The following is a 25,949-nucleotide window of genomic DNA, read 5'->3' on the forward strand; positions in this document are numbered from 1 at the left end:
TTTATTTATTGAAAAGAAAATAACTTTATTGACAGACACACAACATTTTGGGAACCTAAAAGGGCAGGGGGATGCGGTGGGGAACTGTACAGTCACAGGTTTGAATATGTCCTGTCTGGAGTGCTGTGCAATGACTGCTGCACTTCAGGATGCCTATACTGCATGGTGATGAGGTTTGAGCGCAGAGGTTAAGGGTCGTAGTTCTCAGGGCTGGTTGGTGGACGTACAGGTGTTGGAGGCAGCTGGTGGTGGTGCTAAGAACCTGGATGCTGGGGAAGGGGGTTTTGAGCTGACATTGGGGCACAAGTGAAAGAGCTTTGGCACGGGGGGGTGTGGGGGCAGCACGGTAGTGCTCTGCCTGAATGTCTGCGAGAGCCTGGATAGACTCCGCTTGCCGCGCCAGGATGCTTATCAGCTGCTTTGTGCTTTTCTTCCTGGCCACTGCGTTTCTCTGGAGGATCCTGCTTTCCTTTTCCCTCCAGTCCGGCAGTTTTTGATTCTCTCTGGCAGAGTGATCCATAACTGCTTGCAGCAGGTCGTCTTTGCTTTTTCGCGGCTTCTTCCGGAGGTTATGGAGTCTTTCAGCTGTTGATAATATGGGCATCTGAGAAGTCAAAGTTGCTTGCAGAAAGGCAAAAAAAGCAACAGTTAACAGAGGCAGCATTGTTTATATCTCAGACAGTTATTCCCACACAGTGAAGGAGTTTACCGTCTTCACAATAGCATAATTTTCCCATGCCAAAGAGAGCACACATGACCCACAGGAGCCCCGAAATGGTGAGTAAGGGGGACTGACTGATTGCTTCTGGGCTGTACTGGGGTTTTTGTGCATTGGGGAAAGCAAACAGCTGCAGGGGGCACCTGCACTGAACAGTCTCCCAACATTTTCCACAGGAGTTGATCCTGCAAGATATCTCACTGCTGCGGGTCACCTGGGAAGGGAGACTGATTGCTTCTGGGCTGTACTGGGGTTTCCGTGCATTGGGGAAAGCAAACAGGTGCAGGAGGCACCTACACTGAACACTCTCCCAACATTTTCCACAGGAGCTGATCCTGAAAGATATCTAGCTGCTGAGGGTCACCTGGGAAGAGCGGGAGAGTCTTCTACAGCAATGTGGATTCCGCTCTGGCCCCTCTGCAGCTTGCCTGTGTGCAGCAATGGTCCATGCCACCCTGCGCGGCACAGTTGTGTGGACGCATTAGCCTGACTGGGACAAGGACCACAGTGGCTATCCCAATAAACTTGCGCAAGTGCATTGCCCATGCTCTGGCTGAAACTTTTGAAGAGGTTATCGACTCCAATTACTGCGACATGACAGACCACATCAATGGGCTATTCCACATCTAGGTATGCGTGCATGCAGCTCTAACCCTCCCTCCTCTCCTGAAACATTTCCATCCTGAAAATACAAGCCGCTTACCAGGAACCCACTCCTCTGCTTGTCCTTCACTAAGTACCGGCTGCTGCGACTGGCTACCTTCCTCCTGGCTTGAGAAGAGCTCCTGGCTGCATGCTTCCTGGGACTCCGGGGTGTCTCCCCCCGTGCCAGTACTCTCACTCTTGGTTCCTCCCCCTCCTCCTCCTCCGCCTCCCCCCCCGCAGGTCTGAAGTGTCCATCGTGGTCCTCAGATTGGCGGTGGGGTCACCCCTAAGTATCGCATCCAGTTCTTTATACAAATGGCAGGTCGTGGGAGCAGCACCAGAGTGGCGGTTTCCCTCATGGGCTTTGCAATAGGCACTCCGCAGCTCCTTCACTTTAACCCTGCACTGCAGCGTGTCCCGGTCATGGCCCTTTTCCATCATATCCCTTGATATCTGCCCATAGGTATCGTAATTCCTACAGCTGGAGCGCAGCTGGGACTGCATAGCTTCCTCCCCCCAAACACTGATGAGGTCCAGCAACTCGCCATTGCTCCATACTGGGGCTCGTTTGGTGCGTGGAGGCGTGGTCACCTGGAAAGATTCACTGATTGCACTCCACACCTGGCTGAGCAAACAGGAAGGGGATTTTTAAAATTCCCGGGGCATTTAAAGGGCGGGTCACCTGAGGCCAGGGCAGTAGAGTTCGAACTGATGGGCAGAGTGGCTGAACAGGCATTCTGGGATACTTCTGAATACCTCTGGAGGCCAATAACAGCGCTTTTGATGGCCACACTGGCAGAGCAGCGCTGGTCGTTATTCCCCAGGCAGAGGTAGAGTACAGCCAGTGCTGTATACAGGGAGATATAGCGCTGGATGTGCCTTGCAAGTGTGGATGGTGCGTTAGTTGCAGCACTGTAAAGCCACCACCAGCACTGCAACTCTCCAGTGTAGCCAAGCCCTTAGAGCTAAGGAATCCCTCAACATTCAAAGTAGATCTTGGTATTTGTCACCTGTGGGATTTGGCTCTTTGCACTATAAATTGAAGTGCTTGAGGAGACTTGGTGGAAGCTTCTAAAGAAGCTAGAAATGAAAACAAACTACTTAGACCTTCTACACTAGTCAGTTCAGTTCCCTTGGTTTCTTGCTCCCTATATCAGTGGCAGATGAGGAAATGATTGCAGGATGCAAGTGCTGCTGAAGAAATGAATCCCCTTCCTAAGACAATGTAGCTGTCGTGGCTCCAGGTTTTGCACTCCAAGTGAAAGGAAAGATGCCCAAGGGGAAGAGAGGAAATGGGATTTTGAATTGTTGCAGCTTGAAGATAGGAAATTCCTTTCATACCATCTCTGCTGGCACATGAATAGGCTTGCAGCTGCACTGGAAGCACAAAATGCAGGTGATACTTATAATAGGATTAATGTCTCCCATTTCTGGGGTTTTCCACTTGTCTCAGTTCTGTATATGGCACAAGCATGGCTGTTGTGATCTGAGTATTATGTGGTAATGCTGTTTCTTCACACTCCACGTGAGTCTTTTGGAGTGGGACACAATTATTGATATTATTGTAGTACCCCAGACATGGACCAGGACTCCCTTGTGCTAGGTGCTGTACAAATACACAACAAAGACAATCTCTGCCCTAATGGGTTTACCATCTAAGTTTAAGACAAAAGACTAACGGATACTGAAAGACAGATGGGTGTGTACAAGGAAATAATGAGACAATATTGATCAGCATGATAGGCTGTGGACTCAGCACACCACTGTACGTATCATTCTATCTTTTTCGGCTTGCACACAATGCCTAGTGAGGTGCACCAGCTTAGTGTGTGTGATCAGATATGCACTACTCTCCAATGTGTATTACAGACTGTTTCTTACTTATAGCTAAAGGAGTTACTCCTTTTGCTCTAGTGAGACGGGCTTGAGCTTTTAATACTGAAGATCAGCCAACCTGAGCCCCAGAAATCATATTAATGATCGTGGCCATATGTATAATACTGGTACCTTGTGGAAAATAAATACAATGTGATGAAACGCAACACTGAGCCAGGATGTTATCATAGTACATTGCAATGTTATCACCTGATTACACAACTCAGTTACATCCTACACCTGCATGCCACAGGCCTGTGACCTCATGACATTGCAATGGAATGATATCTTTGACATCAACCCCTGATGTAACATGATGTCATCATGTCAGGACATGATCCTCTCCTAATGGTGTGACTTAACTTGATAGTGTACCACAGAACTTGGAAATGATTTTGGACGTGTAGCTGTGGGGTCCCCTGTGGAACTGGAGCTATGCGGGCAGTCTTAAACAGCCTGAAGCAGGTGGCACCAAGTGTCTCCCTAACCCTTGCCCTGGACAACACCAGCCACACCATCCTCTCCACAGCTAGGGCCAGCAGTGCCTCCAGAACCCCACTACTCTCACCAGCCATGCCCACAATCGATCCCCCACCAGCCATATCCCCGATCCCCACCAGCCATATCCCTGATCCCCACCACCACCAGCCATGCCCCCTGATCCCTCCCACCAGCAAGACTCCCAATCCCACCTAACCAGCTGTGCCCCTGATCCCTGCCTCCACCACCAACCATGCCCTTGATTCCCGCCCCCCATCACCACCCATGTACCCATCCCTGCTGCCACCACCAGCCACCATTCCTAGGGTTGTAGAGTTGCTAACTTTCTATTGGCACAAAGTCGAATACCCTAGCCCCACCCCCTGCCCTGCTCCTTCCCCGAGGCACCCCCTCCCACTCACTACATTCCCCCTCCCTCAGTGGCTCATTCTCCCTCACCCTCAATCACTAAATGGGGGTGTGGGCTCTGGGGTGGGCCAGAAATGAGAGGTTCAGGGTGCAGGACGAGGCTCTGGGCTGGGGCAAGGAGTTGGGGTGAGGCCTCTGGCTGGGGGTGCAGCCTCTGAGGTGGGGCTGGGGATGAGGGGTTTGGAGTGCAGGAGGGGGCTCCAGGCAGAGTGAGGCTGAGGGATTTGGAGTCACCACCCCCCAGCTCCTATTTGATGGTTCCCGGCCAATGGGAGTATAGTGCTGGTGCTGGGGGGGAGGGGGGGGCAGCACATGGAGTCCTGTGGCTGGATCTGCTGGCCACTTCTGGGGCGCAGCATGATGCCCCAGGATAGGTAGGGACTAGCCTGTTTTAGCATCGCAGCTAGGGTGACCAGATCACCATACTGAAATATTGGGACACACTGGGGTGCCATCAGCCCTGCCCACAGTCCACCCCTACTCCTCCCATGCTCTGCCTCCACTCTGCCCCAGGTCCTGCCCCTTCCTTGTTCAGCACCCCCCCTCCCTGCACCCTTCCTCATCCCCTGACCTGCCGCTGGCTTGTTGTGTCCCTCCTCAGCTCCCAACCCACCGCTCGCACCCCCCACCTCTTTACCCCCCCGTCACTCACCCCTACAGTGCTGACTTCCCCTCTGCCAGATGGATGCTCGCCCACCCCCTGCCTCTTCCCACCCCTGCACTGCCCTCACTCTGCCCCTCTTCCACTCTCAACCCCCAAGTCCCTGCCCCTGCTCTGCCTTGTCTCCATCACCTCCCCTGAGTGCGCCACAGCCCTGCTCCCTCCTGGAAAGTGCTAAGTGCCATCATACCGCTGTTAGGTGGCAGGAAGTGCTGGGGGCAGGGGGGGGGGAGAGAAGCGGGGACACAGTGCACTGGGGGCAGAGGGAGAGAAGGAGGCAAGGAGGGGCTGCAATTTTTCCCTGTGTGTGCTCCCGCTCACCTCATTACCTTAATAGTGGGACAAATAGCGTCCCGCTCGTACATTGATCGGGATGCAGGCCAAAGGGTTAAATATCGGAACAGTCCCAATTTTACCAGGACATCTGGTCACCATATCTGCAGCATCGCGGACTGGGCCATTAAAAGTCTGGTTGGCAAGGCTAACCGAAGCTGCCAGTGACCCTTACATCCAGTTGAAAGTGGACACTTGGTCACTCTGTCCGGTTGGATGTATTCCTGGAAATTTAATCACATGACATAATATTTAATTAAAGATTAATCTTTAATTCCTGCAGACTCCAGGCCAAACCTGGAGAGTTGGCAACCCCCAGCCCCCCATCTCTGCCGGCGCCATCCGTGTCCCCCAGCTCTTACTCCATACAGAATTGCTGCCAGACAGCGTCACCCCGCGATGTCCAACCCAAGCGCAGCCGGTTTGCGGTATATCGGGGCCGCCTCCCGCTCCCGGAGTAGCCGCAGGCAGTCGCACAGCCACCTGCTTCTCCTCCATGGGCCAGCGAGCTATTTTTACCGCGCATGCGCGCCGACCCGCCGCAGCTCGCAGATGCTGGTCGCTGTGCTAGTGGCGGCCATGCGCGTCGAACCTTCCCTCCCGCGCATGCGCGCTGAGCCCTGGCCCGGCAGTGGGGTGGGTGGCTCTGCGCCGGCGGCTGCCCCGGACGCCGGCTCAGCGCCCCTCCCACCCCCCCGGCTGCTGGACGGGGCCGCTTGGTCTGACATGAGGCCGTGAGCCTGCACCGCTGCCGGCTGAGGTGAGGCCGGGGTGCGCTGGGGGCGGGTGGGGCTGCGGAGAGCGCTGAGACTTGCGGCCTGGCAGCCACAGGGGGGGCTGTGCCGGTGCCGCCGTTAGGGACAAGGGGTTACGGGCGAGGAGTATGAAGGGGGGGGCAGAGAGCTGCTCAGGGAGGCAGCCAGCTCCAGCCGGGCTGGGGGAGGCCATGTCACGGGGGGGGCGGGGGGGTGACGGATGTGTCCAGCGGCCTTGCAGATAGGTGGGGGGACACGCTCGGGGAGCACGTCGCCAGCACGAGGCGTTCAGCCCCTTGCTCCCTCACAGCATTTCTGTGTCTGGGAGTGTCGGACTGCGACTGACAGAATACGGGAGAAACCGACTGGGAATCACATGAGGGGAGGATTCACTGTTCAGGTGCTGTGTTCCTCCGAAAACTTGCACCGAAGTAGGGCAGTTGTCTAGCCATAGAATATTAGGGTTGGAAGAGACCATCTAGTCCAACCCCCTACATATTTCCTACTATTTTAAAGATTTTTTTTCTTATTACATGTGGGTGGGCTATAAACCACATTTATATTACCCTTTGTTAATACTGTTGGTTGAAACTGATTTTAAATCTTGTGTTGTGAGATACAGGTGAAATCACAGAGGGGCAGAACCTATCACCCACTTACTTTCAGTTCTCTTGTTAGTGTCTCTTAGTACTACTGAAGTTTCATTCCACACCCTCAAATTTTCTTATATGGATGCATTTCTGTGTGGGGTCTTGAGGTACAAAGTGCTTTTGTGGAGAAGGTTTGTTTTAACAAAGGCTTTCTGGGCTAACCAGGTTAGTGCTAGGCCTGTTCTTTGACAACCTGAGTGATAAGGGTTCTAATGTAATTTTATAAAATTGTAATCTGAGAATTCTCCACACATTCGTTCCCACACTCAGCTCAGGGTTCATAGTTTTTAGGAACATGGGAGGGAGATACGATGCTGATTCAGACCAGAAGTCTGTCTAAACTAGTATCCATCTAGTAGTGACAAGTACCACTTGCTTCAGAGAAAGATGGAAGCAACCCTGTAATCTCTAGGAAGTCTAGAGTGAGTGAAATTCAGGCCAGGTCTACACTACGCGCGAAAATCGATTTTAGATACGCAATTTCAGCTAAGAGAATAGCGTAGCTGAAATTGAATATCTAAAATCGATTTACTCACCTGTCTTCACCGTGCAGAATCGATGTCCGCGGCTCGCCATGTCGATTCCAGAACTCCGTTGGTTTTGGTGGAGTTCCGGAATCGATATAAGCGTGCTCAGGGATCGATATATCCTGTCTAGATCAGACGCGATATATCGATCCCCGAGCAATCGATTTTAACGCGCCGATACGGCGCGTAGTCTAGACGTGGCCTCAATTAAAGGGTCTGTTCATGGATGGTTATGTGATAGCCTGTTGATCAGGGAAGCTTCTTCCTAATCATTGATATTTTATCCTTGATGCCCTGAAGCAGAGAGGCTAATATTTCCTCTTCGTTTTTTCAATGGTTTCTAATGTAACTGTGTTAATTCTTATTATCTTATACATGTCTAATTCCTTTTTGAAGTCTCTCAAGGACTTTGCCTTTATCTGGTGGCTGTGTGTTCTAGAGACTAATTATGCAGTGTGTAAAAATGATTAAATAGTTCCTTGTCTGAAACTGACACTGAGGGGATAAAAAAAGCCTTTCTCAGTGACTCAAGAGCCTGTCACAAATGTATGATTTCTGTGATAAATCAGATGATTCCAGCGATGTCTGGGGGGAGTGAGGGAATAATTTGACTAAAAGGTAGAAGTAGCATAGAAGATCTTGGGCGATAATACTGACAGTAATACTGTGAATTTCCTGTTCTGTTCCTGGCTACACTATGACTTCAGTCTTTTATCTGCTGAATGTTCAGTAGTAGACTGGCAAAACTATTTAACTGAAATCAGAATGTGAACTTAGTTTGACTTGAAGCATTAAAAGTTGAGAGCTTCTTAAGTGGTGTCTAAAACATCTTGCTGTGCCGCATAAGTGCTGTCACTTCAAGTTGCAAACAACCTCTGTCCCAACATTCTCTGGTAAAAACTATTGTTTTTTAAATACTCTTCAATTTCTTCATGTTTGGTGGTGTTGGTTTCTTGTTTGTATAATTTCTGTCTGGCTAACATTTTCCCATTAAATTTCTCTCTTAGTTCTCAAAACTGCCCTCTACACTTTCCCACAAAAAGAAGAATATATGATTATATCAGCCATGCTCTGGAGCAGTGATTCTCAAACTAGGGTGCTTGTTCAGGGAAAGCCCCTGGTGGGCTGGGCCGGTTTGTTTACCTGCTGCGTCCGCAGGTTCAGCCGATTGTGGCTCCCACTGGCTGCGTTTCGCCGCTTCAGGCCAATGGGGGCTGCAGGAAGTGGCGCAGGCCGAGAGACATGCTGGCCGCCCTTCCTGCAGCCCCCATTGGCCTGGAGTGGTGAACTGCGGCCAGTGGGAGCCACAATTGGCCGAACCTGTGGATGGGGCAGGTAAACAAGCCAGCCCGGCCCACCAAAGGCTTTCCCTGAACAAGCATCGGCCCTAGTTTGAGAACCACTGTTCTAGAGGAGCAAAGCACGGATAACATGTTGCAAAAATTTGCTGCTGAACAGTTTACAAGTTGGAGCCATGATCAGTTTCCTTAATGTGAGAAGTTTTGAGTTCTAACTATGTTGGATCTCAAAAACCAAAACTCTCTATATATGTAACAAACAGTTTGGTTATTATACCTCTCTCTTGAGTTGCTGTTCCTTCACCCTGAAGTTTACAAGTTGGCTTTGTTTAGTAACCACAATTTTGAAAGCACAAAAATTAACGTACCTGATCAGTCCTGGAAAATGTTATCAGTCCCCAGCTGTAGTTAATTTTTTGTATTATGCTTTTCATCCCAGAGTATTTCACAAGGATATACACATGGCGCTACTGAAGTGCTTCTTCAGTGGTGAGAGAAAACCAGCTGATGCTGCACTTGGGTGAAAGAGCACATTTGCCAAGGACACCAGGGCAATCATCTGCTCTTACAAAAAGTACATTAGTATCTTTCTAGTCCACACAGGATGGACAGGTGGTGTTTATACAGGGTTACTGTATACTTTTTTTACAACCCACCCTAGATTAGTGACTGTATCTTGACTGCGGGTCTTGTATTATACCCAGCTTTGGGCAAATAAGAGTATCAGTGCCACTCATTAATCTGAGTTGAATGAGGTTGAGGTTGGCATTGGAGATTCTCCTGCTGCCTCAGTTTATATGCTTAATGTACATTTAACTGCTTTTTCCCAGTCCTTGAGCACACAATACTAGGAAATGTACATTGGGAACACTCTGGGAGACGGACTGGGTGGGACCTATATAATGACTTTTCCTATATGTCTTTTTTTTTTTTTTTTTTTTTAAATCTCTGGCCCATTTGTTATTCTGACATTGTGACTGTTAACAGTTTGGCTGAAATATTTTATGAGGATGTTGGTCCCAGCAAGTAACTGTTTTTGTGTTGGTGCTTCCAAGTGTCATTCCTGATACAGAGGGCAGCCAGCACCTAACATTCCAGTGGAAGACCTGAATATCTGAAGAATGTCAGTGCAGTCCTCTGAGGCAAAGGAGCCTTCCCAAAAGAGAGTTGAATATATTTCTGTTCTGCCATTCCTGTTCTTTGTGATACCCTGTGTCTCTTCTATCACACTTAAAATTGTTCCTATTCTTACCTTGTGCATTTGTCTCCCCATCCTCTAGACACACGAGGAGGAAGTGGCTAGTTCCATTATGTGTGCGTCAGCCAAATATAACACCCGGGGTCCAGCCCTCATCCCAAGAATGAAGACCAAGCACCGCATCTACTACATCACACTCTTTTCCATTGTCCTGCTTGGCCTTATTGCCACGGGTATGTTCCAGTTCTGGCCACACTCCATTGAGTCATCCAGTGATTGGACAGTGGAAAAGCGCAGTGTCCATGATGTGCCTGTAGTCAAGCTTCCTGCTGACAGCCCCATCCCAGAACGAGGAGACCTCAGCTGTAGGATGCACACCTGCTTTGATGTCTATCGCTGTGGCTTCAACCCCAAAAACAAGATCAAGGTCTATATATATTCACTGAAGAAATATGAGGATGAGTATGAGATGCTGGTTAGCAACACTATCTCTCGGGAGTACAATGAGCTGCTGACTGCTATCTCTGACAGTGACTTCTACACAGATGATGTCAACCGGGCCTGCCTCTTTGTGCCGTCCATAGATGTGCTGAACCAGAACACGCTCCGCATCAAGGAAACTGCTCAAGCCTTGGCACAATTATCCAGGTACCTACAGAAACCTTCCTTTGTAAATCATGAAGTTAGAGCTGGAAAGGATAAGGTTAGTGATGGGAAAAGCTCAGCTCTGACCAGGACTCACTGCAGAAATCAGAATTTGGGAGAGTCTGGCATCTATGTCTCAGGGAACAGCTCTCAAACTGGCTTTAATTATTTCTTCTCTTTAGGTGGGATCGAGGCACAAACCACCTGCTGTTCAACATGCTGCCTGGGGGGCCACCTGACTACAACACAGCACTGGATGTTCCCAGAGATAGGTAGGCATTATGCAGCTTCTTTGAGTGCATTGGAGAGCGGTGCGTAGGATAAAATGTCTTTAAAGAGGAAGTGGGGCTCAGGACTCTTGGCAGTCCCAATACAAATACAAAACAGTTCCTGACTCTTACATAGGTGGAGTGTCTTACCCTGTTTTGATAGGAGATGGACTGTCTAGCTTCTTTTAAGTTGAGAGGACAACTGTTTGCTCATGGCATTCTACAATGTAGCCCATCCTTAAATTCACAGGGAGTGTGGCCCATGGTAATATTGCAGCTATCAATGCTCCATCTTGATCCTAGCTGCTAGGTACCTCTAAGCATCAAATGCTTCACCTTGATCAGACCTGTAGCCTCCACAGGGTGCATTTTAGTGAAGATGAAGACTGACAGACTGTGTTCCATTTAAATCAAATTAGGAGCCATTCTTGGTCTTCCCTCTCTAGCTGCCTCTGCTGGGCAAAGTTTAGCTGCTCCTGCTTTGTATTCAAAAGAAACAATATTGCTATTCTAGCTGACTCAACATGGAATGTGATGATTTTGACACCAGAGCTTGATTTGTTGTGTGTGTGATTTCAGGAATTTGCACTGATCCAGTAATTTAACGCTGACTATAACGCTGTTGGTTTTCGCTATCCTTCTCTGGCTTGTGCATTTTGAAAATTCCTGCCAGGAAATTACTAGTTTTGAACCCTTATCTTAATTGTTATTTGTAAGGTAGGTTTCTCCACAGGCATTCTGGGAAGGGGAAAAGAGGGAATAAGGGTATGAAGAATATAGCTATAATAAAGAACAGACATTTTGGGTGGAAAGATGGGAAAGGGAAGAAATTTCCAACTATATTAAGCATAAAAAAGTAAATAATTTTACTTCACTGACCCACATGCAGTAGGCCTTACAAAACCAATATAGCTATTAGAGAGCAAGATGGACCTCTTCTGCCACATGATCAGCAAAATATGATTGCGGGATCTTTACTACCAATGATAGCATATGAGGGAGAATATGGCTGGATTTTTAGATCTTGGTTTGTTTGCAACATAGGCAAAACAGAGTAGATTTTCTCAGCTGTGTTCATTATACTTTTTGGAGTTACTTTTCTGTCTGTAACTACAGTTTAATGTCAGTAAAGGTTAAAAACAAAACACATTAGGTGCTTTTTACACAAATTTGGCCTGAAGAGGGCAGTCAAGCAATTCTTTTACCATTAAAACTTGTTAAACATGTAACTTCTCTCACATTTGTGTTCTCTTAAGTTCTGTCATTTTGAGAGGTTTTCATTTCATTTGCATTCTGTTTAATAGAATTGCTCTGTTTTGGTACATAATATATAATAGTAACTGGGCCTATGAAAGGAATAGATCTGTTGAATTAATGCAATAGATTTACTATGTGCTTCACAACTTTGTTTTATTAACCTCTTTTGTATCAGGTATCCATTTAAAATTGGCCTTGTGTGTCTTGGACTTCATACACAGCAAATATATTATTTCAGTAGTTGTTTGTTTTAAGCATATGGGATGCTACCAGGAGAAGTCAGGTAGTTCTGAATCCTCTGAGGTCTATTAGTTACAGGGGGAACAGGGTCAGACGAGTGAAAGAAACTGCTTTGTTGCAACAGAAAGTCATGAAGTCCTATGTAACAAATCATGACTCCATTTTGGTAAAACTTGCCATCAGTGACACATTTGTTTGTGGTCCGAATATCTTCAGAGAGCCTGAGTGGTAGGGGTTATTACATGAAGCTTTCACTTTTGAAGGCCTCAGTTCAAATCTACCAAGACTAGCTTTACAGAACTGAAGGTCAGGAATGAAGTGCATTAGAGTCTCTGTAAGGCTCTAGCACTAGACTTCCTAGGAGTGCAACAGGTCAACATTTAAAGTATACATTGGTGCTGTCTGGGAAGCTTGCATAAAGAGTCTACTTTATTTCTTTAGCATGTACCAAATCTGATATGTGACCCAAAACCAGCACATTGTAAGGTTCATGAAATATGACCAGTATGTTGTGTTGATTCAGTGCTGAACATTAATCTGCGTAAAATAAGACCTTATGTGCAGAGGAGAGTAGTGATGTCTTTTATGGTATTCCTCTAGCTGGAAAACTTTTAGCTAGGTTACCTCACTAGTTTGTTTTTTGTTAGAGCTTTAAAACCAATCTCAGGATTTCCAGAAGGCAGCTTGAAAGCTTTTGGTTTCATGACCTTGAAGATGGAAGCATGGATTGTCAGTACTAAGTAGTATGTTTAATTGGTGCAGAAACTGCTTTGCTGACAGTGTTGTAGAATATGTAGCTGCCTAGCCTTAATGCTTGGAAAACAGACTTTCTAAGAATTTTCTATCAGGTAATATAGCTATCAAAGATGAAGAAAGATTTCCATTAGCTGGTAGACAAGGCAATTCAGAACTTTTTCTTGGGGTAAACCTAAACCTAGCCTATAGAAGGAAACCCTACCTAACAAGTCACCAGGCAGCCTGCCTCCTTGCTGTTGATTCTTGGATTAACTGTTGAGTTGAGCACTGATTAGGGATATAAAAGCTTAACTGATTAACTGATAAGCATCAATTTTACCAGTTTTGCTTAACAATTAAACTCCACTGCTGGCCAGAGCCCAGGACTCCACTGCTGCCCTGGGGCCTGGCAGTCGGGAGGGATGGGGGGCTGCATAAAACATGGGGGTGCTACAGCACCCCCTCACTCCTAGTTCCCTGGTTAAACGTTTAACTGATAAATTTTTAATTGGTTACATAGTTCCTTTTTTTAACCACTATTTACATCCCAGCACTGAGGTTTAGGAGGGTGGGTTTAGAAGACGGGGGAGAGAACTAGTGATGCTCCAGAGTAAATATTGGACATGAACAAGAAAACTTAGAGCAAAGGGGAATGCAGACAATTTTTTTGTACTTTCTGACTGGGAAGAGATTAGGGTGGGGTGGAAGGGAGGAGAAAGGAACTGAGAACGTGTTCACTCATCTTTAGTTCAATGCAATTTAAAGACTACTTGTCTTCCGTACTAAAGGCTAATACCTTGATTCTCTTACTGCACTGTATGATGAAAACAGCGGTCGGCAACCTTTCAGAAGGGGTGTGCCGAGTCTTCATTTATTCACTCTAATTTAAGGTTTCACGTGCCGGTAATACATTTTAACATTTTTTTAGAAGGCCTCTCTCTACAAGTCTATATATTATATAACTAAACTAGTGTTGCATGGTAAAATAAACAGGGTTTTCAAAATGTTTAAGAAGCTTCATTTAAAATGAAATTAAAATGTTGATCTTACGCTGCCGGCCCGCTCAGCCTGCTGCTGGTCTGGGGTTCTGTTCACCTAGACTGGCAGCGGGCTGAGCGGGGCCTGCGGCTGGGACCCCGGCTGACAAGGGTCCGCCAGCCTGAACCCCAGACCAGCAGTGGGCTGTGCGGGGCTGGCAGCCAGGACCCAGAGGGCTGGGGGCAGAGGGCTGGAGTCAGGGCTGGGGGCTGGGTATGGGAGGGGGTGTAGGTGTCAGGGCAGAGGGGGCGCTGGGTATTGGTGGGGGTGCCAGAGTCAGGGCTAAAGAGCCTAATCCTGGCCAAGGGATTTCCTTCCCCTAGAGCCTCACTCTAGAATAAGAATCAAAGTGTTTTAAAAGAAAACTTTATACTAAGAAAGATAAGAAAAGGACATAAAAATGCTCTCTGTTATTAAAGATGTATATACGAGGGCTCAATTGCTTTTAAAAGAAAAATATGATAAACGCCTTATTCAAACGATGTACATTTATACATGTCCAAGCACTAGCACACATGTAAATACAAAACAATAAAAAGCCTATTGTTTTTCTACCTTTTACTCACAACTTGAAGTCTGAAGATTAGACAGTTGAAGATAGAATAGATCCTTCATGCCGAGAGACGACAAAAGACAACGAAAGGACACACACCCCAAAATTCCCTCCCTGGAGCTTTTAAATCCGGTTTCCTGATTGGTCCTCTGGTCCAGTGTTTGGTCCCTTTGTTAACCTGTTACAGTAAAGAAACATTAACCCTTAGCATTGTTTATAACACAATGGCCATCCACCTCCACTCTGACCCCGAGCTCCTTGTCCCCTGACCACCCCTCAGAGACCCCCCCCACCCTAACTTCCCCCCCCCAGGACCCTCCTTGCTCCTTGTCCACCTGACTGCCCTGACCCCTATTCCACCCCCTGCCCCTCACAAACCCCGGGACTCCCATGCCCTAACCACCCACCCTGGGATCCCCCCCCCATCCAACCCACCCTGCTCCCCTGTCCCCTGACTTTGTCCCCACCCCTTACCGCCAAACCCCCCGGCCTGGGCCCCTTACCATGAGGCTCCACACAGAGCCAGATACGCTGCCCCGCGGCATAGCCAGGCCTGCCCCCCCAGAGCTGCGCGCCCAGGCGGCGGGCCTCTGCGTTGAGCAGGGAGCAGTCTGCCTCCCCGCGGCGAGCCGAAACGCTGCCCGCTGGGAGCGCACAGCTGCGACCCCCAGAGCGCTGCACATGGGCAGCAGGGCTCAGGGGAGGGGAGAAGGTGGGGGAGGGCAGGCAGCTTGCTGCGCTGGGCCACGCGCTCCGGACCGGGAAACACGACGCCTGCAGCTTTCCGGTGCTGGAGAGTGGGGGCATTTACCCGTCCTGTGCACATGCTATGCTTCTGCTCCCTGCAGTAGGAATCGGAGGCATGAGGGACCAGGCGAGGGCTGGACAGTATTTTTAATGGCGTGGCTACAGAGTCCTGATAGGCCTCCAGCGTGCCATTTTTAAAATTGGCTCGCGTGCCCACAGGGTTGCGGCGGTTCCCTTTTCTATCTCCTGCATTCTACTCACCATGGTGTAGGGACTTCTCTTCTCTTTTTTTCGTCACGGTGCGAAAGAAGAAGAGGAATGACCCATGAATTCCTGCTTCTGTCTGTTTTTCCCTTGCAATGGCTGATGACATCAGTAGATTGACTTTTAGTGGGAGGCAGGGTTGGGCTGCAGCTCCCCATTCTTGCTTCAGGCATTAGCAACACTATTATTGTGTGCAGTGTTGTTGCATAAATGTAGCTGTGTTGGCCCAGGGTATTAGAGGGGACAAGCCTTTCGGATGGTGAGTTAATATCTTTTTACTTGACCCAACTTCTGCCTGTGAGAGAGACAAGCTTCCAAACTTACACACAGGTCTTCTGGTGTAACCTCATAAAAACTTTGTCCTCTCACCAACAGAAGGTGGTCCAATAAAAAATATTATCTCAGCCCACTTGTCGCAACCAAACCACTATTGATGGTTTAAGTGACAAACAAATTTCTTAACACAGATCTTGGCAGGAAAAACAATTTTTCAGTTCACTTTTTATGATTATAGAACTGAGCAGAAATCTACCCTCCCCAATCCAACCCACCCTGCTTCCTGTCCCCTAACTGCCCCCGCCCCTTACCATGAGGCTCCACACAGAGCTAGATATGCTGCTCCGCGGGAGCACACAGCCCCGCCCCTCCGGTTGAGCGGGGAGCGTGTCTGCCTCCCCGCGGAGCCAAATGCTGCCCTCGGGAGCGCGCAGCCCCCAGGACTCCCATGCCCCATGCACCCCCCCGCTCCCTAACTTGCCCCATCCAACCCCCCAGCCCCTAACCACCCCCTGGGATCCCACCCTGCTCCCTGTCCCCTAGCTGCCCCCGCCCCTTACCATGAGGCTCCACACAGAACTAGATACGCTGCTCCGCGGGAGCACATAGCCCCGCCCCTCTGGTTGAGCGGGGAGCGTGTCTGTCTCCCCGTGGAGCCAAACGCTGCCCCATGGGAGCGCGCAGCCCCGACCCCCAGAGCGCTGCACGGCGGGAGGACTCCAGGGGAGGGGAGAAGGTGGGGGAGGGGCTGGCAGCTTGCTGTGCTCAGCCCTGTGTTCCGGCCTGGGAGCGCGGACCCCGCGGCTTGCCGTGCCGGGAGAGTGGGGCCATTTGCCCTCCCCGTGCACACGGCTACGCTTCTGCTCCCTGCCCCGTGGGGGAAGTGGAGGGCAGAGGAGAACACGCCGGGCTGGGCAGGATTTTTAGTGGCATGATGGAGTCCCGGCAGGCTCCAGCGTGCCATTGAAAATTGGCTCGCGTGCCGTCCTTGGCACACATGCCATAGGTTGCCGACCCCTGATGAAAATCTGAGTGGAATTATTTAACTGGTATTGGTTCCTGTGCGTTTATTTTGGTAAAAATCTGTGTGATGCACACCTGCTTTCTCAAGGCTGTCATGTTATGTGGCGGATCCAGTTAAAACAATCTGGTTGCAGTTTTCTCACGAAGGGATAAAAATAACCTGGATGTGAAAGCACGAGAGGAGCAAGACATGAACCAAATCCAAATGTTCATTCCTTGCCTTGCAGTTGAATTAATGCAAATGAGACAAGGAACATGAAATGTGAAGGGTGGGAAATAGTCACAGCAACATTTGACACACAGTCACTGAAGGTAGGGCATTGCAATCCAAAATAATCACTCTGGCTTTGGAACCTGAATTCTCACTCAGCACCTTTTAAACTTTTCATCCTATGCTCAAGTAACCTCTTTCTCTGTAACGTGTAATTAGCTAGTGCTGATATGTTTGGGTTTGATCACCTATACAGAACTGCAAATTCAAAATATCTTGTGTTTTTGTAGCACCTTAGCACAAACTAAAAATATTTTGCTTGCATCATCAGTACAGTGCAGCCATATCTGGAGTAAAGGGTGGTAGCTTTTTAACAGCACAGAACAACTCCACGCAACTGTTTAGGACAGGCAGTGAAGCATCCTGTAGAAACTTCAAGGTTATTAAAGTAGTTATTTATTGGAATCTGACCAGGGCACCTTACTCTGATGAAAAATAATTTAGAGTCTTTGAGAGTAATCTGCAAGCTTAGTTTTACATCAAATGTGAAAGACAGCATCTTCAAACATTATGCTAAGGAATTGGTACGGTGCTAATTCCGAGCAAGAGAGTCACCTAATGAATCATCAGTATTGCTTCCTGTCACACCCTGGCATTTTCTGGATGTTTCCCATTCAGGTACTGACAAGACATATCCCTGCTTAGCTAGTGAACTCTGGCAATATGGCTACTATTCATAATCATCTTAATCATTACAGACAATGAATGCTGCTCCTCAGGATTCTTTCAGTACTGCCTAGTACAATGGTATGTCATGTTCTGCTCCTTTTCGCCAGAAAATGGGTGGAACTGACATTGGAAAAATATATTTTTCTACAATGCAAATTACTTTATATGGTAATTTGAGCAGACTCAGTATCCCTAGGACAATTTGAAGTATAACATTCTGTAGTGAATGACTGGGTGTAATGAACTGTTCAGGAAGGCTGAGTGAAAGAAGCTGAATCCGGGATTTCCTAAATTAGGGCAATGCATTCATTGTGCCACCTGGCCATTGAGGGTGAAGTGAGGACTGAAAGGTGGTCTCTCTCTGCTAGCATGTTTCAAAGAAGCACAGTGAGGAGTACCAAGTGTGTAATACACTAGAGTTCAAATTTCTGCTTGCAATATGAAAGATTCATTATTTTCTCTCCATCATGTTCTTTTCCAGTCCTTGGAGCTCTTCCTTTCTGTCCGGCAGAAGGTTGCCCTACACAGGAAAAGCTATAGATGGACTATCTGCATGACAGTCAAGGCGTTCCCATTGGGAGGATACATTGTATCTTCATATAGGCAGAGCCCTACACAGATACAGTGGAGTCGCATCATAGGTACATTTAACTTATGCAATTTTAATTATACGAGCTTGGCAAAACAAACGAGAAAAATAACAATTTAAATACTGTACCTGTAGTGCAGGCGATTTCGCCTACCATTCCACTCAATGAGCATTTGACTATACACGATTTTCACCTTACGCGCTGACTTCAGAACCTAACCCCTTCGTAAGATGCAACTCCCCTGAACAAAATTTGCATCCGTATGTGATCCGCAGATATCTGCTGATTTGCAGGGCTCTAGATATAAAATTTGGATCTGCGTCCATCTGCAAATGTGGTCAGTGGATATCCATGGCTATAAAGTGGATATCTGCAGATTTGCAGGGCTCTACATATAGGGAGGTTTTCTAACCTATTCTTAAAAATCTTCAGTGATGAGGATTCTACAGACACTTATTAGGAATGATTTAGGCACACTTGGTCCTCTCTTGGCACAGGGACCTGGACTGGATGACCTCTTGAGGTCCTGTCCAGCCGTACATTTTCATTATTCTATGATAACCATCTTTTATTACTCTTCTGTTTCTCAGTAGACAGTACTACAAGCTTCATCTGCTCTGAGGTTTATTTCAGAGCATATGGTTTATCTTTTGTCAGTGTGTTTGCCATTTATAGAATTTTCCTTAATGTAAAATCTAAGTAAACTGACTGTTTTATCTGGTATATTCTGAAATATAATAGTTCCTTGAATTCTGAAAAATCTTTGTGTTTTAAGAAATACAAAATCACTGCACCTATAACTGAAATGCAGCTTGCCTCTAACAGTTCAGAGCAACGTTAGACACAAAGTAGGGCAGGAACTGAAGAATTTGGTGTTGAGCTAGACCTATAGAATGAATTTAAGATGTAATTACTCAAACTGAAATTTAGCTGTGACGACAAGATCATTAGTGACTACAAGTGATCAGGACCATCTCATCCAAAATACAACACCTGGTACCATCACTATACTCCAAAAACCAGTGGAGACACTGGCTCAGTAAAGATTCAAAGAGTTCCACTGCTTGACTTATCAAAGCTATTCTGAGGCACCCAAAGCAGGCTGGTCCTTTGGGGGAGTTTGATATCTTAGTTCTGAGCCAGTATAACTGCATGTTAAATAAATATTCACAGTTCCCTTTTGTACTGCAGCTGGGGTAAGTTAAAATAAAGATAAAACTTCAGGGGAAAGCCACTGATAAAAGTGCTACAGACTCTGACACCTCAAAGCAGAAAAGCCAACTGATATGCTAGGAATGATGACAAAGTATCATGACCCAGAATTTAAATGTAATATCCTACATGCTTCATTCACAATCTTTTCATTTCCTTACGCTTTCAGAGCCCTGTTGGCTGGAGGAGGCTTCTCCACGTGGACTTACCGGCAAGGCTATGATGTCAGTATTCCTGTTTATAGCCCTCTGTCTGCAGAGATGGAGCTGCCAGAGAGGGGACCAGGGTAAGCTGATCCTGGTGAATTGGACTGGTTGCATTCACTGACTTATTAAATCTGTGGTGTTAGCATCTAGATATAACTTCAGACTTGCTTACGACGCTGGGCAGGTTTGTAAGAAATGGTGATAACAGAAGTGTTATAGGTTTGTGTGTATAAATCCATGGTATGCCCACATCTTGAATACTGCCTGCAGGTGTGGTCACCCCATCTCAAAAAAGGTATATTGTAATTGGAAAAGGTTCAGAAAAGGGCAACAAAAATGATTAGGGGTATGGAATGGCTTCCGTATGAGAGATGAATAAGACTGGCACTTTTCATCTTGGAAAACAGACGGCAAAGGGGGATATGATAGAGGTCTATAAAATCATGACTGGTGTGGAGAAAGTAAATAAGGACGTGTTATTTACTACTGATAACACAAATGTCAACATATGAAATTAATAGGCAGTAGATCTAAAAAAATAAAAGGAAGTATTTTTTCACACAACGCACAGTCAACCTGTGGAACTCTTTGCCAGAGGATATTGTGGAGGCCAAGACTATAACAGGGTTAAAAAAATAACAAGATAAATTCGTGGATGATAACTCTATCAATGGCTATTAGCCAGCATGGGCAGGGATAGTGTCCCTAACCTCTGTCTGCCAGAAGCTGGGAATGAGCAACAGGAAATGGATCACTTGATGATTACCTGTTCTGTTCATTCCCTCTGGGGCACCCGGCATTGGCCACTGTTGGAAAACAGAATACTGGGCTAGATGGACCTTTGGTCTGAACCAGTGTGGCTGTTCTTATGTGTTGGGGAATGGTGGGGGAGATTGCTGTTAGAATATAGTCATGTCCCCTAACTGGTAGCTGGCTGAGACCTATGTAGATGATACACGGAATGAAGCGTAGTGCTTATGGTTGGCCCCGCTTAAGAGATTGCAGTGGTGGTCATCTTCAAATAGGCATGTTTCCAGTGGAGTTGTGCTGGGATTCAAAAAATATATAATCGTTGTTGATAAAATTTTCAGGCGACATGAAGACTGGAGAAATGGTAAATATTAAGGGTGGGACAGTTATTCAGAGAAATATGGATTGCCTGGTAAGCTGGGCCCATTCAAAAAAAATGTTTTCATACAGCCAAATGCAAGGTTATACATCTAGTAACAAAGAATATATGCCATACATACAGAATGGGGGATTTTATCTTGGAAAGCAGGGGTTCTGAACAGGATTTAGTGGACAAACAATTCAACATAAGCTCCCATTGCAATGCTGTGGTGAAAAAGGAAGGGACATACAGCCTTGGGTGTGTAAGGGGAATAATGCGTAGGAATAGGGCGGGATTTTACCTCTGTATATGGCATTGTTGAGACTGATAATTGGAATACTGTGTCCATTTCTGGTGGCCCACATTTTAAAAAGATGTTGAAAACTGGGTGAGGGTAAATAAAACACAGAAATCATTAGAAGGCTAGAAAAAATCTCTTATTTAAAGAGCTCAATCTGTTTAGTAGATCTGCAAGATAGTTGATTAGTATTTGGGTACTTTCATGAGGAGAAAATACTGGATACTAATGGGCTCCTTATCTAGTGGAGAGAGGCATAACAAGAACCAATGGTTGGAAGTTAAAGCCAGACAGTTTAAAATTATAAATAAAACACTCGTTTAAGTGAGGGTATTAACCTGTTGGAACAAACAACAAAGGAAAGTGATGGATTCTTCATCTCTTGATGTCTCCAAATTAAGACTGGTTGCCTCTTTGGAAGATATATTTTAGTCAAATACAAATTGGGCTCATTACAGTAGTAACTGGATGAAATCCTCTGGCCTGTAATATACAGAAGGTCCGAGTAGATGATTTAACTGTCCTTTTTGGCCTAAAATCTATTAATCTATGATTATTTTTTTTAAATATTGTGTTCATAATACCTTTTTACCTGAGCAGCCGAAAGCACTTGACAATGAGGCCTTCCTTGCCTGTCACTATTCCTATTTAACAGATCAGTAAACTGAGCCAGTAAGCTTAAGTGACTTGTTCACATGTCACAGCAAAATCGATACGAAGCCATGAATGTGACCCAGAAACTTTCAGTCCTTTGTGTGATGATCACTTCCTGTCAAATGTTGTCCTTCACATATGAAATATCTGCTACATAGTGCAATGCTAACAATGATGCATTTTTAACTGGTGTACCCTGGGTACTTGAGGCAGCACCCAAGTGGTTAAAGGAATGCGGCCAACTTCAGATCAGAAGTTTACCTTACATGTCAGTAATCTCTTCTGCTGACGATGTCAGTGTTTTTGCTATTGTCTTTTGAGGGCTGTAAACTTGAATTTTGAATTTCAGGTCACCTCAAACTCTAAGGTAAACAAATGATTGCAGGACAACCTGGAGCGGTAATCATATACATGGTTTTTCTCATTGCTTCAAATATTCGTGTGTGTGAACAATACAGTGTCACTTAAGTGAATCCCATTTGGCGTTTGATAAATTGTTACCTTAAGCAAAGAGGGAGAGAACATCATCTTCATATGTAGGAACCAAATTCATCGGGTAGCCCTCAGCTTCTATGGTTTCTCTTTAGTACAGACATCTTCGTAGTTCATGTCCACATGATCAGCCAGGTGATAAGGCTGGCTGCAGTGCATGAGAGAACAGATGAGTATCTGGGAGCAAGTACAAGTACATCAGTCACCGATTTAGTGAATATTTTGCAACCACCGTATATCATTGCACACTGATTATTGGCAGAGTTAGTGGGCTACTGCTTGCGTAGAGTGCCATCTGGTGGCCAATCATTGATGTAATTTTAAAAACAATTGGTCACCATGAATTTTATTTTTCTTTTGTGGTGGGAGTGGGGAAAAAATGACAAAAGAAAGCTGGTCCGAATTTGATCATAGGTCAGTAGATACAATTATGTACCATTATTCTAAACTGTCAGGCTTCGTATACATTAGGATTTTACATCCATTTATAGCAAGACTTGGATCACAGGGTTTTGCTGTCATGGGATGTTGACAATGTTATGCCAGAATTTTGGTCTTAAATGATTAAAGCATAAAAGTGAACAACCTTGTGCGACTTCTGGCTGGCCATTGCCATTATTAGCACTTAACAACAGCTGTGCTGGCTTGTAAGGTAAATTTTATTTTTGTTTCCTTTAGAGAGCTGGATTTAGAGTTTGTGATTTAGTTTCTTTATAGCTTAGTTGCCTGAAGCAGAATTATAAATTCAGTGATGCCAGGAGTAAATATTCCAGCAAGCCTCTGTGAGTTACAAAAATAGCATTACAAATAAAGTTCATGTAACTCAACTGTCTAATTGGAGTAGCCAAAACTGCTGGTGTGGAGATGGTAAGGAGGGTGGGTAGGGCAGAGTTCAGCTTTATAATGTGTGCGCGTTAGAGCCTTACATCTTAAAAAAAAAAATAAAATAAAATAAAATAAAATAAAATGCCAGCCATCAAATGGACGGAAATTGGAATCTTAAATAGAGGCCTCATATTTCCTGAGTGTTCTTGGCAGAATGAGGGGGGAGGGAGGCACATACTGTGTATTTCCTTGCATCACACATAGTAGAGTAGTCTGTGTTAGCTGATCTTTAAATGAAGGATCAGAATAAATTTTAGGACTCTGTTTTTGGTGCAGTGTGCTGTACTCCAGCATGAATGAGCTGCACAGCTTAAAGACATGAATAGCTAACTTGAGACTATATCCATGCATTTTTGATCTGAACTGTTAAAATACATTTTTGAATATGTTCATATTAAAATAACTTATCTTGTATGTTAGCAATTTACATTATAAATATAAATTTATTAGTCTCAGCAGAGGTCAATGGCTGAATGGGGCAATGATGCTAAACTCAGACTTCTGTCCTATAAGTGGTCCTTCCAGGATAACACAAAGATACAAGGCTGAATCAGTGAGGAGAACTTTATCTAACTACTGCCCTTACTGTATCTATTCTGTGGATCAACATAGGGTGCCAGGGCTGTCAGCACCTTTTATCCATATAAAATTAACTAAAATGTCTACAAGTAGAAGAACGTCACATCAGTCATCCAATGTGTTCTGGATGCTTTACAATAAAACACTAACATCATGTAAAATATAACCAAGTGAACACATGCTGTAATAGTCTTGCATCAGAGGCTCTCTTGGTATGTTGCAAATTTATTTTTGTTTCAGTTTGTGTAACAGATGAAGAGTTGCCCATCCCAAGCTTTTGGGCACCCTTTTCAAGACTTAAAATTTACAATAATCTGTATGTCACTTTGAGGAGCTTATCTCTACTTCTTGTTGTCCATACAATAATAATTAGATCTGGCCAAATCTTAATTATGCTATATCAGTTAGTTAATAACTCCTTCCAACTCTCATCCTGTTCTGTCCCCAAATATTGGAGGAAAAAAGATGAGTTTTGAGGTGTGTCCAGCAGGTAAGTAAATCTGGACTCTGCTGGGCCAAGATAGAAAGAAATGAGTTCCAGAATCTTTAGAGAGAAAACTCCTGGAAATGTCAGGTCACTTTGGTTCCACTTTTCAGTCCTCGTAGGTACTTCATCCTGTCATCCCAAATGGCTCTTCACCCAGAATATCGTTCTGACTTGGAGGCTCTTCAGGCTGAGAACGGAGAGTCTGTGCTGATCCTGGACAAGTGCACAAATCTGTCAGAGGGAGTTCCTTCTGTTCGTAAACGTTGCCACAAGAACCAGGTCTTTGATTACCCTCAGGTGCTTCAGGTAAGGCTGCTAAAGCTGCATAGCCCCACAGACCCAATGATGCTTAGCTTAGCAAAGAGTTTTTGTTTAGTTTAGATAGCATGCTTCCTTAATTTTCAGTTAAACTGCTGGAAGAATTTGAAAACAAAAAGTCTATTACATTAAACAGAGTGTTGTATCTTAAAAGTAAATTATATTCTAATTTACAGTTATCCTCATTGAACTCGAAGGACCAAAAGTGTGTTATGAACTTGAAGGGATATACAGGGATTAAGGGGGTATGCAGTTTAGTGTTTGAAAAACAATTCCACATAGTGCCCTGTGTACCCATGACAAACTGAGATTGAAGATTTAACAGTGTGCAGCTATGGAAACATCTAGGTGAAATGTGTTTGATGGCCTTGGCCCAACTTCCAGAGGGCTTTTGATGTGTCGATGAAGATAAAACCAGATAAGCTTTCTCAGACTCCTGTGTCTTCTGGCAAGCCCCCAGTACAGAGTAGAAGTACTTTAGCATGCAGCGTGGTGAAGCCAGCTATACTTTTGTCCAGTTGGGGAATATTCCTCTGCACTCCATCTCTGGCCACCAGCATGTAATCCATCATTGAATTTCAACAAATTATGATAAATTTGTTTTTCTGCAGTATGATAAATTTGTTTTTCCTCCAGTTCTGTTACATTTTGTAGGAAAGAGATTTAAAATTCCAAGTGGAGGAGGGTGAGAGGAAGGGAAAGGTTGTTCTGAGTTGTAAACCTTCATCCAGAAGAATGATGATTTCTCTTCACTTTGCTGCTTTAATGAAGACTGTATCATTCAAGGATAGCAGACGAGGGGATAGATATATATAACTTTTAACTCGAGAGCTGGCACATGCAGAGATTGTTAAAATACTTTCCCTTGCAGAGCCCTGCATCTCCTTTTGGAATGTCTGGTTGATAACAGCAATGATACAAGGAGATATATTTATAGTAACTTTTGTCTAGACAGGAAAAATGGTTATCTGGGCAGATGAGCATGTGTGTCCACATCTGGGGCTCTGTTCTTATTACCCTAGACCTACCCAGAGTCTTTCACCTGCTGCCCTGTGATCTATCAAGTAGGTGTTTAAAATGCGTTTTTCTCCTTTTTCCTCCATCCTCCCCAAAGCAGTCTGAGATTTCATCCCAGCACATCCTTTCCTGCACTCTCTTTACTGTTGCTTTTATTAAACAGACTCCTGGACTGCTAGGTTGCTAATGCATCGTGTTTTACAATCTTCTCTTGGCTGAGCTTTTAGAACTGCTCATCAGTGTTCTGATATGAACCTAGGTTTCACAGCTTTATTGGGAAGCAAATGAGGGGACAGCCAAGACTTTTAATTCCTAGTTCTCATATTTAACTGCCTCCTTCAGAAAGCAAACTGGATGCTCTGAATAGATAGTCTCATACGAATATTGTACCATCGTACAATGCGCTGGTGACACCTCATCTGGAATACTGGAATACTGTGTGCATTTCTGGTCACCCGTGTTCAAGAAGGATGACTTCAACTGGAACAGGTGCAGAGAAGGGCTACTAGGATCACAGAGGAATGGAGAACCTACCTTACAAGAG

The 25,949-nt window shown here is 45.7% G+C and overlaps 1 protein-coding gene across 1 annotated transcript in view; it reads left to right on the top strand.

Moving 5' to 3' along the window:
* The first annotated feature begins 5,691 nt into the window (after positions 1–5,691).
* Positions 5,692–25,949, top strand: part of EXT2 (exostosin glycosyltransferase 2) — a 114,753-nt gene continuing 94,495 nt past the window's right edge. The window contains exons 1-5 of the mRNA XM_032790412.2: positions 5,692–5,901; positions 9,652–10,217; positions 10,397–10,486; positions 19,528–19,644; positions 24,181–24,376. Coding sequence (XP_032646303.1) covers positions 9,682–10,217; positions 10,397–10,486; positions 19,528–19,644; positions 24,181–24,376 — 939 coding nt within the window. The 5' untranslated portion in view covers positions 5,692–5,901; positions 9,652–9,681. The remainder of the gene's footprint in view (positions 5,902–9,651; positions 10,218–10,396; positions 10,487–19,527; positions 19,645–24,180; positions 24,377–25,949) is intronic.

Source organism: Chelonoidis abingdonii, chromosome 4, assembly GCF_003597395.2.
Source record: "Chelonoidis abingdonii isolate Lonesome George chromosome 4, CheloAbing_2.0, whole genome shotgun sequence".
NCBI lineage: Eukaryota > Metazoa > Chordata > Testudines > Testudinidae > Chelonoidis > Chelonoidis abingdonii.